Here is a 17,290-nt window from a genome sequence, read left to right as displayed (position 1 = left end):
AGGACATCTGACCAAAACTTGGTCAAAGAGGTAGGTTTTAAGGAGCAAAAGAAAGAGAGGAGAGAGGTGGAGAAGTTAGGAAGGAAATTCCAGAACTTAGGGTCCAGGCAGCTGAAGGCATGGCTGCCAATGGTGGAATGATTAAAAAGCGACAGAACTAGTGGCAAGCAGAGATGTTGTGGGGTTGTAGGGCTGGAGATTGCAGAGATAGGAAGGGGCAAGGATGGAGGGATTTAAGAACAAGGATGAGAATTTTAAAATCGAAGCATTGCCAGACTGGTAGCCAATGTAGGGCAGTGAACAAAGGCTTGATGAATAAGCAGGGCTTGGTGCAGGTTAGGTTGCGGCAGCAGAGCTTTTTAATGATGGGAGACCAGCGTTGGAATGGTTAAGTCTAGAGGTAACAAAGCTGAGCTGAGACAGGGATGGAGTTGTGTGAGTTACAGAGGAGAAATAGGTTGTCTTAGTGATGGCACGATATATGGTCGGAAGAACAACTTGAGGTGAAATATTACACCAAACTCACAAACATTTTTAATTATTTCATGGCATATTTCCGACAATATTACAAAGGAAATTCACTTTTTCAGTCCCTTTCCGACCGAGGGACAATTGATTTGTCCCTGCCTCAGCTCACCTGCTGCTGAAACCCTCACTCATGCCTTTGTTATCTCTGGACTTGACTGGCCAACCTCCCATATTCTATTCCCCAGTAAACTTGAGGTCAACTAAAACTCTGCTGCCTGTGTCCTTACTTGCACTGAGTTCTGTTCACCCATCAGCAAGAAGTCACTGTGGGGGTGGTATACAGGCCCCTAAATTAACTCCACGGTAGGACAGAGTATGAAAGAAGAGATAATGGAAGCTTGCCAGAAAGGTACAGCACTAATCATGGGGGATTTTAATCTACACATTTTTGCTTTGGTCTTCACTATAAAGGACACAAGTAACATCCCGGAAGTAGCTGTGAATCAGGAAATGAGAGGGAGGGAGGAACTCGGGAAAATTACAATCACCAGGGAAGTGGTATTGAGCAAATTGTTGGGGCTGCGGACTGACAAATCCCCAGGTCCGGATGGACTTCACCCTAAGGTCTTGAAAGAAGTGGCTAGTGAGATAGTTGATGCACTGGTTTTAATTTTCCAAAATTCCCTAGATTCGGGGAAGATTCCATTAGATTGGAAAATAGCAAATGTAATTCCTTTATTCAAAAAGGGAGGGAGACAGAAAGCAGGAAACTATAGGCCAGTTAGCCTAACATCTGTTGTAGGGAAAATGTTTGAAGCTATTATTAAAGATGTCATAGCAGAGCACTTAGAAAAATTCAAAGCAATCAGGCAGAGTCAACATGGTTTTGTGAAAGAGAAATCATGTTTAACCAGTTCTTTGAAAGAGTCACATGTGTTGTGGATAAAGGGGAACCGGTGGATGTACTGTACTTAGATTTCCAGAAGGCATTTGATAAGGTGCCACATCAAAGGTTATTGCAGAAAATGAAAGCTCATGGTGCAGGGGTAACTTATTGGCATGGATCAAATCTGAGGTACGGCTCTCTCCCGAAAAATTGTGGACTGCTCTCTCCAGGTTGTTACTCACAATAAGAGGTTGTAGTAGAAGAATTAATCCAGGCTGGTCTTTTGGTTCAAGCTGGTTTATTTTCAAGACAACTCCTCAGTGCTACTGACTTCCAAGTAGCTTCCCCACAAAGTGTTCCAGTATTCTGTTTAGATGGGATAATCAATGTCCATCACCTGTTTAACTAGTATTTGTCTTTAACAAGGTATTTGCCATACAGTGTGATAATTTATACATTGATACAGGTAAGGGGGAGCAGCCTCCCTTAGTGGAGGAGTTCAAGTATCTCGGGATCTTGCTCGCGAGTGATGTGGGGGGAGCGTGAGATTGACCAGTGGATTGGTGCAGTGTCTGCAGTTCTGTGGGCACTCTACTGGTCTGTGCAGGTGAAGTGGGAGCTGAGTTTTAGGATGAAGCCCTCGGTTTACCAGTTGATCTATGCCCTCGTTCTCACCTACAGCCATGAACTGTGAGTAACGACTGAAAGGATAAGATTGTGGGTACAAGCAGCGGAAATGAGGTTTCTCTGCAGGGTTGCTGGGCGTCCTCTCCAGGATAGGATGAGGAGTTTGACAATCCGGGAGAGCCTCAGAATAGAGTCGCTGCTCCTTTGGATCGAGAGGGGCCAGTTGAGGTGGTTGGGGCACCTGGTATGGATGCCCCCGGTAGGCTCCTGCTGGAGCTGTACCGGGCATGGCCACTGGGAGGAGACCTCGAGGCCAATCCAGGACACGCTGGAGGGATTACATCTCTCAGCTGGCCTGGGAATGCCTGGGAATCCCCCAGGAGGAGGTGGAACCTGTGGCTGAGCAAAGGGAAGTCTGGTTGGCCCTACTCAGCTTACTGCCACCTCAACCCTCACCAGGAGAAGCAGTGTGAAAATGGATGGATGGATGAGGAGAAATTTTTTCTCTCAGAGGGTTGTGAGTCTTTGGAACTCTCTTCCTCAAAAGGCGGTGGAAGCAGAGTCTTTGAATATTTTTAAGGCAGAGCTAGATAGATTCTTGATTAACAAGGGGGTGAAAGGTTATCAGGGGGTAGGCAGAAATGTAGGGTTGAGGTTACATTCAGATCAGCCATGATCTTACTGATTGTCAGAGCAGGCTCGAGGGGCCGAGTGGCCACTCCTGCTCCTAATATGTATGTTCGTATGTGCTCTGTTGTCTGTGTCCTTACTCACACCAAGTTCCATTCACCCATCACCCCTCTGCTCGTTGACAAACATTGGCTGCTGGTCAAGTAGCAATTTTTAAATTGTTATCTTTGTTTTCAAATCCTTCGCACCTCCCTATCTCTGTCATCTTCTCCAGATTAAATAGGAATTTTCAAAAGGGAGTTTGATAAGTACATTAACGTGAAACCTTTGCAGGGTGACAGGGAAGGAGCAGGGCAGTTGGACTAATTGGATTGCTCTTTCAAAGAGCCAGTGCAGGCCCGATGGGCTAATGGCTATGTAGGTTTATGCTTTATACAGTCCCTTTCATGATCCTGGGTTGCCCCAAAGCGCTTCACAGTCAATGAAGTATTTTCAAAGTGTAGTCAATGTTGTAATGTAGAAATATAGCAACCATATTGCGCACAGAAAGATTCCACAAACAGCAACATGATCATAACCAGATAATGTGTTCCAGCGATGATGCTTGAAGGATATTGGCCAGGACTCTGGGGAGAGCTCCACTGCTCTATGGATACGATACAAAAGTAGGTATAAGGAGTTAAGTGATAGAACAGCCATGGTTTCTAAATAGTTTATTTCTGTTTCTATGCTTTTCTCCCGATAGTGACATGACATCTTTTACATGCATTGAAGAGGGCGGGCAGGGTTCGTGGTTTAACATCTCAGTTGAACTTTTTTGCCAGGAGAAAAGTGAACACCATAGACATCGCAGATGCACCATTAATGCAGTGCTAGTTTTCAGGAAGTTCTGGGTATGCATCTGTATTATGACTGAAGAAACAAATGATCAGAATATGATAGGCAAATGGCCTAGCCTCACTGGCTAATTTCCTTTTCTTCCCCTAAACAGCAGAAAGAGTCAGCTCACTTGGAAAAAACTGGCACCAGTTCTGTCTGAAATGTGAACGCTGTAACAAGACCCTGTCGGCAGGGGGACATGCACAGGTAATGTACAGGTGGACTTTTCCTTTTCAGGAATAACAGCATCATGATATCCAATGCTGGAAAAATGGGAAAATTATGATCGTAAGGGCTGACACCCTGAACGTGACCTAATGACTAATCCTATGCAAGGGCTTCTATTCAGCATTGAAATAGAATGGGTGCCTGTTTCAGCAGGGACTCCAGAGCTGAGAGTGGGGATTGGGGCGAGTGACGGGGCTGAGAGTGGGGATTGGGGCGAGTGACGGGGCTGAGAGTGGGGATTGGGGCGAGTGACGGGGCTGAGAGCGGGGATTGGGGCGAGTGACGGGGCTGAGAGCGGGGATTGGGGCGAGTGACGGGGCTGAGAGTGGGGATTGGGGCGTGTGACGGGGCTGAGAGTGGGGATTGGGGCGAGTGACGGGGTTGAGAGTGGGGATTGGGGCGAGTGACGGGGCTGAGAGTGGGGATTGGGGCGAGTGACGGGGCTGAGAGTGGGGATTGGGGCGAGTGACGGGGCTGAGAGTGGGGATTGGGGCGAGTGACGGGGCTGAGAGTGGGGATTGGGGCGAGTGACGGGGCTGAGAGTGGGGATTGGGGCCAGTGACGGGGCTGAGAGTGGGGATTGGGGTGAGTGACGGGGCTGAGAGTGGGGATTGGGGCGAGTGACGGGGCTGAGAGTGGGGATTGGGGCGAGTGACGGGGCTGAGAGTGGGGATTGGGGTGAGTGATGGGGCTGAGATGACGTGAGTGACGGGGCTGAGAGTGGGGATTGGGGTGAGTGATGGGGCTGAGAGTGGAGATTGGGGCAAGTGATGGGGCTGAGAGTGGGGATTGGGGCGAGTGACGGGGCTGAGAGTGGGGATTGGGGCGAGTGATGGGGCTGAGAGTGGTGATTGGGGTGAGTGATGGGGCTGAGATGACGTGAGTGACGGGGCTGAGAGTGGGGATTGGGGTGAGTGACGGGGCTGAGAGTGGAGATTGGGGCAAGTGATGGGGCTGAGAGTGGGGATTGGGGCGAGTGACGGGGCTGAGAGTGAGGATTGGGGTGAGTAACGGGGCTGAGAGTGGGGATTGGGGCGAGTGACGGGGCTGAGAGTGGGGATTGGGGCGAGTGACGGGGCTGAGAGTGGGGATTGGGGCGAGTGACGGGGCTGAGAGTGGGGATTGGGGCGAGTGACGGGGCTGAGAGTGGGGATTGGGGCGAGTGACGGGGCTGAGAGTGGGGATTGGGGCGAGTGACGGGGCTGAGAGTGGGGATTGGGGCGAGTGACGGGGCTGAGAGTGGCTATTGGGGTGAGTGACGGGGCTGAGAGTGGGGATTGGGGCGAGTGACGGGGCTGAGAGTGGGGATTGGGGCGAGTGACGGGGCTGAGAGTGGGGATTGGGGTGTGTGATGGGGCTGAGGTTGCGGTGAGTGATGGGGCTGAGATTGGGGCGAGTGACGGGGCTGAGCGTGGAGATTGGTGTGAGCGACGGGGCTGAGAGTGGGGATTGGTGTGAGTGACGGGGCTGAGAGTGGGGATTGGGGTGAGTGACGGGGCTGAGAGTGGGGATTGGGGTGAGTGACGGGGCTGAGATTGGGGCGAGTGACAGGGCTTAGAGTGGGGATTGGGGTGAGTGACGGGGCTGAGAGTGGGGATTGGGGAGAGTGATGGGGCTGAGAGTGGGGATTGGGGTGAGTGACGGAGCTGAGATTGGGGATTGGGGTTAGTGATGGGGCTGAGATTGGGGATTGGGGTGAGTGACGGGTCTGAGAGTGGGTATTGGGGCGAGTGACGGGGCTGAGAGTGGGGATTGGGGAGAGTGATGGGGCTGAGAGTGGGGGTTGGGGTGAGTGATTGGGCTGAGAGTGGGGATAGGGGCGAGTGACGGGGCTGAGAGTGGGGATTGGGGTGAGTGACGGGGCTGAGAGTGGGGATTGGGGTGAGTGACGGGGCTGAGAGTGGGGATTGGGGAGAGTGATGGGGCTGAGAGTGGGGATTGGGGCAAGTGACGGGGCTGAGAGTGGGGATTGCGGTGAGTGACGGGGCTGAGAGTGGGGATTGGGGTGAGTGACGGGGCTGAGATTGCGGCGAGTGACGGGGCTGAGAGTGGGGATTGGGGTGAGTGACGGGGCTGATAGTGGGTATTGGGGAGAGTGATGGGGCTGAGAGTGGGGATTGGGGTTAGTGACGGGGCTGAGATTGGGGATTGGGGCGAGTGATGGGGCTGAGAGTGGCTATTGGGGTGAGTGACGGGGCTGATAGTGGGGATTGCGGTGAGTGACGGGGCTGAGAGTGGGGATTGGGGCGAGTGACGGGGCTGAGAGTGCGGTGAGTGATGGGGCTGAGAGTGGGGATTGGGGCGAGTGACGGGGCTGAGAGTGGGGATTGGGGTGAGTGACGGGGCTGAGAGTGGGGATTGGGGTGAGTGAGGGGGCTGAGAGTGGGGATTGGGGTGAGTGACGGGGCTGAGAGTGGGGTTTGGGGTGAGTGACGGGGCTGAGATTGGGGATTGGGGTGAGTGACGGGGCTGAGAGTGGGGAATTGGGTGAGTGACGGGGCTGAGAGTGGGTGTTGGGGCGAGTGACAGGGTTGAGAGTGGGGATTGAGGTGAGTGACGGGGCTGAGATTGGGGATTGGGGTGAGTGACGGGGCTGAGAGTGGGGTTTGGGGTGAGTGACGGGGCTGAGATTGGGGATTGGGGTGAGTGACGGGGCTGAGAGTGGGGAATTGGGTGAGTGACGGGGCTGAGAGTGGGTGTTGGGGTGAGTGACGGGGCTGAAAGTGGGGATTGGGGTGAGTGACGGGGCTGAGATTGGGGATTGGGGCGAGTGATGGGGCTGAGAGTGGCTACTGGGGTGAGTGACGGGGCTGATAGTGGGGATTGCGGTGAGTGACGGGGCTGAGAGTGGGGATTGGGGCGAGTGACGGGGCTGAGAGTGCGGTGAGTGATGGGGCTGAGAGTGGGGATTGGGGCGAGTGACGGGGCTGAGAGTGGGGATTGGGGTGAGTGACGGGGCTGAGAGTGGGGATTGGGGTGAGTGACGGGGCTGAGAGTGGGGATTGAGGTGAGTGACGGGGCTGAGAGTGGGGTTTGGGGTGAGTGACGGGGCTGAGATTGGGGATTGGGGTGAGTGACGGGGCTGAGAGTGGGGAATTGGGTGAGTGACGGGGCTGAGAGTGGGTGTTGGGGCGAGTGACAGGGTTGAGAGTGGGGATTGAGGTGAATGACGGGGCTGAGAGTGGGTGTTGGGGCAAGTGACAGGGTTGAGAGTAGGGATTGAGGTGAGTGACGGGGCTGAGATTGGGGATTGGGGCGAGTGACGGGGCTGAGAGTGGGGATTGGGGTGAGTGACGGGGCTGAGAGTGGGGATTGGGGTGTGTGATGGGGCTGAGATTGGGGTGAGTGACGGGGCTGAGAGTGGGGATTGGGGTGAGTGACCCGGGGCTGAGAGTGGGGATTGGGGTGAGTGATGGGGCTGAGAGTGGCGATTGGGGTGTGTGACGGGTCTGAGAGTGTGGATTGGGGTGAGTGATGGGGCTGAGAGTGGGGATTGGGGTGCGTGATGGGGCTGAGAGTGGGGATAGGGGCGAGTGACGGGGCTGAGAGTGGGGATTGGGGTGAATGACGGGGCTGAGAGTGGGGATTGGGGTGAGTGACGGGGCTGATAGTGGGGATTGGGGTGAGTGACGGGGCTGAGAGTGGGGATTGGGGTGAGTGACGGGGCTGAGAGTGGGGATTGGGGTGAGTGACGGGGCTGAGAGTGGGGATAGGGGTGAGTGACGGGGCTGAGAGTGGGGATTGGGGTGAGTGACGGGGCTGAGAGTGGGGATTGGGGTGAGTGACGGGGCTGAGAGTGGGGATTGGGGTGAGTGACGGGGCTGAGAGTGGGGATTGGGGTGAGTGACGGGGCTGAGAGTGGGGATAGGGGTGAGTGACGGGGCTGAGAGTGGGGATTGGGGTGAGTGACGGGGCTGAGAGTGGGGATTGGGGTGAGTGATGGGGCTGAGAGTGGGGATTGGGGCGAGTGACGGGGCTGAGAGTGGGGATTGGGGTGAGTGATGGGGCTGAGAGTGGGGATTGGGGTGAGTGACTGGTCTGAGATTGGGGATTGGGGCGAGTGATGGGGCTGAGATTGGGGATTAGGGCGAGTGACGGGGCTGAGATTGGGGATTGGGTTGAGCGATGGGGCTTAGATTGGGGCGAGTGACGGGGCTGAGATTGGGGCGAGTGACGGGGCTGAGATTGGGCATTGGGGCGAGTGACGGTGCTGAGATTGGGGCGAGTTTCGGAGCTGAGAGTGGGGATTTACCCTGCAATTTGAGAGGAAAAAGCTGGAATCAGCTGTAACGGTATTACTGTTGAATAAAGGCAACTACAGAGGCATGAGGGAGGAGCTGACCAGAACTGACTCGGAGATGAGCCTAGCAGGAAAGACAGTGGAACAGCACTGGCATGAGTTTCTAGGAGTATTTTGGGAGACACAGCAAAAATTCATCCCTAGGAAGAAGAAGCTTAGTAAAGGGAGGACAAGGCAACCATGGCTGACAAGGGGTGTCAGGGACAGCATAAAAGCTAAAGAGAAAGCATACAATGCGGCGAAGAGCAGTGGGAAACCAGGAGATTGGGAAGCCTACAAATACCAACAGAGGACAACTAAAAAAGAAATAAGGAGGGAGAAGATTAAATATGAGGGTAAACTGGCCAGTAATGTAAAAGAAGATTGCAAAATTTTTTTTAGATATATAAAGGGTAAGAGAGAGGCAAAAGTGTACATTGGGCCGCTGGAAAATGACGTTGGAGAAGTAATAGTGGGGAACAAAGAAATGGCAGAGGAAGTGAATAGGTACTTTGCGTCAGTCTTCACGGTGGAAGACACGAGTAACATCCCCAAAGTTCAAGAGAGTCGGGGGGCAGAGTTGAGTATGGTGGTCATTAGCAAGGAGAAGGTGCTAGGAAAACTGAAAGGTCTGAAGGTGGATAAATCAGCTGGTCCAGATGGATTACACCCCAGAGTTCTGAAGGAGATAGTTGAAGAGATAGTGGAGACGTTAATGGTGATCTTTCAGGTATCACTCGAGTCAGGGAGGGTCCCAGAGGACTGGAAAATCGCTAATGTAACCACCCTGTTTAAGAAGGGAGTGAGGCAAAAGACGGGAAATTACAGGCCGATTAGCCTGGCCTCGGTCGTTGGTAAGATTTTAGAGTCCATTATTAAGGATGAGATTTCAGAATACTTGGAAGTGCATGGTAAAATAGGGCAAAGTCAGCATGGTTTCATCAAGGGGAGGTCATGCCTGACAAATCTGTTAGAATTCTTTGAGGAGGTAATGAGTAGGTTAGACAAAGGAGAGCCAATGGATGTTATCTACTTGGACTTCCAGAAGGCCTTTGACAAGGTGCCGCACAGGAGGCTGTTCAGTAAGATAAGAGCCCATGGTGTTAGAGGCAAGGTACTATCATGGATAGAAGATTGGCTGTCTGACAGGAAGCAGAGAGTGGGGATAAGGGGGTCCTTCTCAGTATGGCGGCCGGTGACTAGTGGAGTTCCGCAGGGGTCAGTGTTGAGACCACAACTTTTCACTTTATACATTAATGATCTAGATGAAGGAACTGAGGGCATCCTGGCTAAGTTTGCAGATGATACAAAGATAGGTGGAGGGACAGGTAGTATTGAGGAGGCGGGGAGGCTGCAGAAGGATTTGGACAGGTTAGGAGAATGGGCAAAGAAGTGGCAGATGGAATACAACGTGGGGAAGTGTGAGGTCATGCACTTTGGTAGGAAGAATAGAGGCATAGACTATTTTCTAAATGGGGAGAGAATTCAGAAATCTGGAGTGCAAAGGGACTTGGGAGTCCTAGTCCAGGATTCTCTTCAGGTTAACTTGCAGGTTGAGTCGGTAGTTAGGAAGGCAAATGCAATGTTGGCATTTATTTCCAGAGGATTAGAATATAAAAGCAGGGATGTGCTGCTGAGGCTTTATAAGGCTCTGGTAAGACCACATTTAGAATATTGTGAGCAATTTTTGGCCCCGTATCTCAGGAAGGATGTGCTGGCCCTGGAGAGGGTCCAGAGGAGGTTCATGAGAATGATCCCAGGAATGAAAGGTTTAACATATGAGGAACGGTTGAGGACTCTGGGTCTATACTCGATGGAGTTTAGAAGGATGAGGGGGGATCTGATTGAAACTTACAGAATACTGAAAGGCCTGGATAGAGCGGACGTGGGGAAGATGTTTCCATTAGTAGGAGAGACTAGGACCCGAGGGCACAGCCTCAGAGTAAAGGGAAGACCTTTTAGAACAGAGATGAGGAGAAACTTCTTTAGCCAGAGCGTGGTGAATCTATGGAATTCATTGCCACAGAGGGCTGTGGAGGCCAGGTCATTGAGTGTATTTAAGACCGAGATAGATAGGTTCTTGATTGGTAAGGGCGTCAAAGGTTACGGGGAGAAGGCGGGAGAATGGGGTTGAGAAACTTATCAGCCATGATTGAATGGGGGAGCAGACTCGATGGGCTGAATGGCCTAATTTCTGCTCCCGTGTCTTATGGTCTTATTTGTGGAAATTTATTTATTTATTTAATAAAAGCTTCAGGAAACCTCATCCCGCTCGTGGATGAAGTTTCCTGAAAAACGTGAAGGCCTCTTGGGCTTTTTACCTGCCCGCCAACCTTAAGATTGGGCAGGCAGCATTCACAAGTGGCTCAATTGATTTCTTAATGGCCTTAATAGGCCGTTTACATTTCAGCGGGTGCGCAGTGTCATTTTACGCGTCGGCGTGTCAGGTCCGCCCCTCACCCTGACCGGAAGATTCTGCCCCTGGTTTCAGATTCTCCCACAATAGGAAACATCCTCTCCACATCTACCCTGTCAATACCCCTCAGGATCTTAAAGGTTTCATTTAAGAGGTTGCCTCTTCCTCATCTAAATTACAGTGGATGCTGGTAGTAGTCAGGTAAACCTTCTCTGAACTGCTTCTAACGCATTTTCATCTTTCCTTAAATAAGGAGACCTGTACAATACTCTAGATGTGGTCTCACTAATGCCCTGTACAACTGAAGCATAACCTCCCTACTTTTGTATTCAATTCCCCTCACAAAAAATGATAACATTTTATTAGCTTTCCTAATTACCTGTTGTACCTGCATATTAACCTAGGACACCCAGATCCCTCTGAATCTCGGAGCTTCGCAATCTCTCACCATTTAGATAATAAGCTTCTTTTTTATTCTTCCTGCCAAAATGAACAATTTCACATTTTCCCACATTATACTCCATTTGCCCGACCTTTGCCCACTCACTTAACCTATCGATATCCCTTTGTAGCCTCCTTATGTCCTCTTCACAATTTACTTTCCTACCTATCTTTGTGTCGTCAGCAAATTTAGCCACCATTCCCTCAGTCCCTTCATCCAAGTCATTTATATAAATTGTAAAAGGCTGAGGCCCCAGCACTGATCCCTGTGGCACACCATTCGTCACATCCTGCCAACCAGAAAAAGACCCATTTATGCCAACTCTCTGTTTCCTGTTAGCCAGCCAATCCTCTATCCATGCCAATAAGTTACCCCTACACCATGAGCTTTTATTTTCTGCAATAACCTTTGATGTGTCACTTTATCAAATACCTTCTGGAAATCTAAGTGCAGTACATCCACCCTTTATCCACAGCACATGTGACTCCTTCAAAGAACTCCAATAAATTGATTAAATATGATTTCCCTTTCACAAAACCATGTTGACTCTGCCTGATTGCTTTGAATTTTTCGAATAACAACTGCTATAACAACTTTAATAATAGCTTCTAACATTTTCCCTACGACAGATGTTAGGTTAACTGGCCTATAGTTTCCTGCTTTCTGTCTCCCTCCCTTATTGAATAAAGGAGTTACATTTGCTATTTTCCAATCTAATGGAACCTTCCCCAAATCTAGGAAGTTTTGGAAAATTAAAACCAGTGCATCAACTATCTCACTGGCCACTTCTTTCAATACCTTAGGGTGAAGTCCATCCGGACCTGGGGATTTGTCAACCCGCAGCCCCAACAATTTGCTCAATACCACTTCCCTGGTGATTGTAATTTTCCCGAGTTCCTCCCTCCGTCTCATTTCCTGATTCACAGCTATTCCGGGATGTTACTTTTGTCCTTTATAGTGAAGACCAAAGCAAAATACCTGTTCAATTCATCCACCACCTCCCTACTTTCCATTATCAATTCCCCAGATGCACTCTCTATAGGACCAATGCTCCCTTTGTTAACTTTTCTTATTTAAATATCTACAGAAACTTTTACTATCCATCTTCATATTACTAACTAACTTTCTCTCATACTCTAAATTTTCCTCCTTATTAATCTTTTTGTCATTCTTTGTCGTTCTTTATATTCTTTCCAATCTTCTGACCTGCCATCCATCTTTGAATAATTATATGTTTTTTCTTTAAGTTTGGTATATTCTTTAACTTTTTTAGTTAACCAAGGATGTTGGACCCTCCCCTTGGAATTTTTCTTTCTTCCCCCTCCCCCTTCCTTCTTCTCTCCTCTTCCCCTTATCCCCACTTCTTCCACCTTCCCCTTATCCTCACTCCCCTTTCTCCCCCCTCACCCTTCACCCCCCTCCCCATCTCCCCCCTTCTGCCCCCCGCTCTCCCTCCCCCTTCCCCTCCCCCTTTTCCCCTCCCCCTTTTCCCCCTCCCAGTCTTCTCCCTCCTCCCTCCCTTCTACGCCTTCCCCCTACCCCCTCCTCCCCCTTTCCCCCTTCCCCCTCTTCTCTCTCTCTCTCTCTCTCTCTCTCTCTCTCTCTCTCTCCCCCCCCCAATCCCTCTCCCCTTCCACCATTACGAGAATGGTTCTGGGAATGAGGTACTTCAGTTGCATGGATACCTTGGAGAAGCTGGGCTGATCCCCATGATGAAGAGACAGTTGAGAGGACATTTGATAGAGGGTTCGAAATCATGAGGAGTCTAGACTGAGTAGATAGGGAGAAACTGTTCCCATTGGTGGAAGGATCAAGAACCAGAAAGAACAGATTTAAAGTAATTGACAAAAGAAGCAATGGTGACATGAGGGAAATGTTTCAGACAGCGAGTGGTTAGGATCTGGAATGCACTGTCTGAGAGTGTGGTGGAGACAGGGTCAATCGAGTGGTTAGGATCTGGAATGCACTGTGTGAGAGTGTGGTGGAGACAGGGTCAATCGAGTGGTTAGGATCTGGAACGCACTGTCTGAGAGTGTGGTGGAGACAGGGTCAATCGAGTGGTTAGGATCTGGAATGCACTGTCTGAGAGTGTGGTGGAGACAGGGTCAATCGAGTGGTTAGCATCTGGAATGCACTGTCTGAGAGTGAGGTGGAGACAGGGTCAATGGAGTGGTTAGGATCTGGAACGCACTGTCTGAGAGTGTGGTGGAGACAGGGTCAATCGAGTGGTTAGGATCTGGAATGCACTGTGTGAGAGTGTGGTGGAGACAGGGTCAATCGAGTGGTTAGGATTTGGAATGCACTGTCTGAGAGTGTGGTGGAGACAGGGTCAATCGAGTGGTTAGGATTTGGAATGCACTGTCTGAGAGTGTAGTGGAGACAGGGTCAATCGAGTGGTTAGGATCTGGAATGCACTGTCTGAGAGTGTGGTGGAGACAGGGTCAGTCATTGCTTTCAAGGGAATTGGATATTTACCTGGAGAAAAAATTTGCAGGGCTGCAGGGAAGGGTTGGGAGTGGTACTAGCTGAGTTGCTAATGCAGAGAGCTGGCATGGACACAATGGGCCATATGGCCAACATCTTTGTTGTAACCATTCTCTGATTCTGTGCTAACTATGATTTCATGTTTTCTTTTAGCATGAAGGGAAGCCTTATTGTCACAAGCCGTGCTACGCCATTCTGTTTGGACCCAAAGGTTAGTGACTGTGTGCTGCTAGCAGTGTTTACCTGTACATGTGTGTGTGTGTATCTTAATATTTTCCCCTAATGATGGTACATTTGTACATAGCTTGGATATTTATCTGCTATGGACATCCAGTCGGGCTGTCCACACCCGAGCATGAATTGGTGGTTTCAAGAAAGTAGGTAAGAATTAGGATGAGGAGTTTTTCTGTATTCATTCTTCGCTGGGAAGAATTTATTGCCCATCCCTAATTGCCCATGAGAAGGTGTTGGATAAAACTGTCGAGAAATTCCTTCCCTCTCTTATGTGTTGGAGATGACTCCATCTTAATTTCTCAGGCTTACAGTCATTAAGCTGGAGCAATTTGACATGGAGACACTGCCTGCAGTTTGCTCGAGAGATTCTCACCGTCCACAAAGTCTCATGTTCTGCAGTCCGGACACAGAACCTGCTCTGCCATATCTTAGCCTAGCCTTATTTTATTTATTTACTTAAAGTCTTTATTGAATAATTATTTGTAGTTATATCAATGGATTAAGCTATAAACTTAATACAGTATTTTTACTTTTCTGGTCTTAATGTAATCTACTGCCTAGTTTAGAGAAAAAAAGAAACTCGACAACCTGCTTACCTAATTAATGCCTCTGGACTTCAGCTCTCAGGTCTTGCTGTCTCTTACTCCCTCTCTTGGACAACTGCTTGTTGTGTAAAAGGCTAGAACAGCACCCCTTCCCCACTGTGCTGAACTCCCTCACTCACCAAATTCCCTGAGTTAAATAATTACTCTGTCGACATGATACTCCATCAAGCTGGACTTGGTGCTACTTACTTTGTGCGTAAGCAAAACCTCCTGTATTTTGTTACGGACAAGGGAGATAGGCAAGCCTGAACTCCTTTCTTTTCTCGCCATCAAAATTCAAAATTTCACCCCTTATTTTATATTGTCTGTCCATGTTTTTCCTATCAAGATGCATCACCTCACACTTCTCTGCATTGAACTTCATTTGCCACCTATTTGCCTTCTCCACCAACTTGTCTATGTCCTCCTGAAGTTCAACACCATCATTCTCACAGTTCTCAACACTCCCATGCTTTGCATCATCTGCAAACTTTGAAATTGTCCTCTGCACTCCAAGATCTAGATCGTTATATATCAGGAAAAGCAAGAGTCCCAATACCGACCCCTGGGGAACTCCACTACAAACCTTCCTCCAGCCTGAAAAATGTCCATTGATCATAACTTTCTGCTTCCTATTTTTCAGCCAATTTTGTATCCGCGTTGCTACAGTCCCTTTTATCCCATGAGCAATAACTTTTCTCACAAGTCTGTTGTGTGGCACTGTGTCAAATGCCTTTTGAAAGTCCATGTACACCACAGCAACAGCATTACCCTCATCGGCCTTTTCTGTTACCTCTTCAAAAAAATCCAGCAAGTTAGTTAAACACGATTTCCCCTTTAGAAATCCATGCTGGCTCTTCCTAATCAACCCATATTTTTCCATGTGACTGCTAATTCTATCCCGAATGACTGTTTCTAGAATCTTGCCCACCACTGAAGTTAAAGTGACTGGTCTGTAATTGCTGGGCTTATCCTTACAACCTTTTTTGAACAAAGGTGTAATGTTTGCAATTCTCCAGTTCTCTGGCACCACCCCTGAGTCTAGGGAAGACTGAACGATTATGGTCAGTGCCTCTGCAATTTCTACTCTCACTTCCTTCAATATCCTTGGATGCATCTCATCAGATCCCGGTGCCTTGTCAACTTTAAGCACCCAGTCTATTCAACACTTCCTCCTTATCAATTTTGAACCCTTCTAGTGACAGAGTTTCCTCGTCTGTCACCATGGCCCGGGTAGCATCTACCTCCTTGGTAAAGATGGATGCAAAGTATTCACTTAATACCTCAGGCATTGTCCCTTCATCCATATGTAAATTCCTTTTTAGGTTCCTCAATGGCCCTACTTGTCCTTTTACCACCCTTTTACTATTTATATGCCTATAGAAGACTTTGGGATTCCCCTTTATGTTGGCTGCCAGCCTTTTCTCATAATCCCTCTTCGCTTCTCTCATGTGCTTTTTCACCTCCCCTCTGAACCTTCTGTATTCCTCTTGGTTCTCAATTGTATTTTCTACCTGACACCTGTCATTAGCGCACTTTTTCTTCTTTATCTTAATTTCAATCTCCTTTCTCATCCAGGGAGCTCTGGATTTGTTAGTCCTACCTTTCCCTTTCGATGGAATATACCTTGACTGTGCCCGAACCAATTCTTTTTTGAAGGTAGCCCATTGTTTAGCTATAGTTTTTCTTGCCAATTTTTCGTTCCAGTCTATCTGGCCCAGCTCCGTTCTTGCCCCATCGAAGTTGGCTCTTGTCCAGTTAATTATTTTTACGCTGGATTGCCTATCGTCCTTTTCTATCATCATCCTAGAATGTGCAAAACAATGATCACTGTCTCCTAAATGTTCCCCCACTGACACTTGATCCACTTGGCCCACCTCATTTCCAAGAACCAGTGCGTCTTTTCTTGTGGATTGGACACATACTGCTGTAGAAAATTCTCCTGAACATAACCTAGGAACTTTTGCCCCTCTCCACCCTTTACTCTACCACTGTCCCAGTCTACATTCGGGTAAACAAAGTCACCAATTATAACTGCTTTATAATGCTTGTATCTCTCTGTAATTCCCCTGCAGATTTGTTCTTCTATGTCCTTCTCATTATTTGGCGGTCTATAGACTACACCGAGCAATGTAATTACACCCTTTTTGTTCCTTAGATCTGGCCAAATTGATTCTGTCCTTGAATCCTCTGGGACACCCTCTTTCTCCAGCACTGCCATGCTCTCCTTAACCAATACTGCCACCTCTCCTCCTTTCCTTCCCTTCCAATCTCTTCTGAACATCTTGTACTCGGGGATATTTAACACCCAGTTCTGCCCTTCCTTGAGTCAGGTCTCTGTTATCGCCACATATTTCCACATGGCAATCTGTGCCTGTAACTCCTCAATCTTATTTACTATACTCCGTGCATTCACATACATGCACAGAAACCCTGATTTAGATTTTTTTACTTTCTCCATAGAGTGACAGAGGTCTACAGCACAGAAAAAGGCCCTTCGGCCCATCGAGTCTGCGCCAGTCAAACAAGTACCTAGCTATTCTAATCCCATTTTCCAGCAATAGGCCCATAGCCTTGTATGCCATGGCATCGCAAGTGCACATCCAAATACTTCTTAAATGTTATGAGGGTTTCTGCCTCTACCACCTTTTCAGGCAGTGAGTTCCAGATTCCCACCACTTTCTGGGTGAAAAAATTCTTCCTCACGTCCCCTCTAAGCCTCCTGCCCCTTACCTTAAATCTATGTCCCCTGGTTATTGATCCCTCCACCAAGGGGATAAGTTCCTTTCTGTCTACCCTATCTATGCCCCTCATAATTTTATACACCTCAATCATGTTTCCCCTCAATCTCCTCTGCTTCAGGGAAAATAACCCCAGTCTATCCAATCTCTCCTCATAACTAAAACTCTCCAGCCCAGGCAACATCCTGGTAATACATAAGACTATAATTACTTAATAATATAACAACTCCTAAAATTCCTAATTAACCTGACTCCCAGTTACACACCCCTATTAAGGCAACAGTCCAAGATACATTTTAGAGTTTAAAAAACCCAGCAAGTTAACGCCCTACTTGACAATAAACCAGAATAATATGATGATAATTATTAAACTTTTGTAACACAATCAAGCG

The 17,290-nt window shown here is 48.9% G+C and overlaps 1 protein-coding gene across 5 annotated transcripts in view; it reads left to right on the top strand.

The window, feature by feature from the left end:
- The window catches only part of LOC144673421 (cysteine-rich protein 2-like), a 107,365-nt gene that overhangs the window by 34,302 nt on the left and 55,773 nt on the right, over positions 1 to 17,290 (top strand). For all 5 annotated transcript variants that reach the window (XR_013574306.1, XM_078535265.1, XM_078535262.1 and 2 more), the window contains exons 2-3: positions 3,603 to 3,697; positions 13,493 to 13,550. Coding sequence is in view for 4 of the 5 variants with exons in the window: in XM_078535265.1 (XP_078391391.1) it covers positions 3,603 to 3,697; positions 13,493 to 13,550 (153 nt within the window). In the remaining variant the exon portion in view is untranslated. The remainder of the gene's footprint in view (positions 1 to 3,602; positions 3,698 to 13,492; positions 13,551 to 17,290) is intronic.

Source organism: Cetorhinus maximus, unplaced genomic scaffold (assembly GCF_964194155.1).
Source record: "Cetorhinus maximus unplaced genomic scaffold, sCetMax3.hap1.1 HAP1_SCAFFOLD_361, whole genome shotgun sequence".
NCBI lineage: Eukaryota > Metazoa > Chordata > Chondrichthyes > Lamniformes > Cetorhinidae > Cetorhinus > Cetorhinus maximus.
Note: the sequence above shows the minus strand (reverse complement) of the source record. Positions and strands in the feature narration are given on the sequence as shown.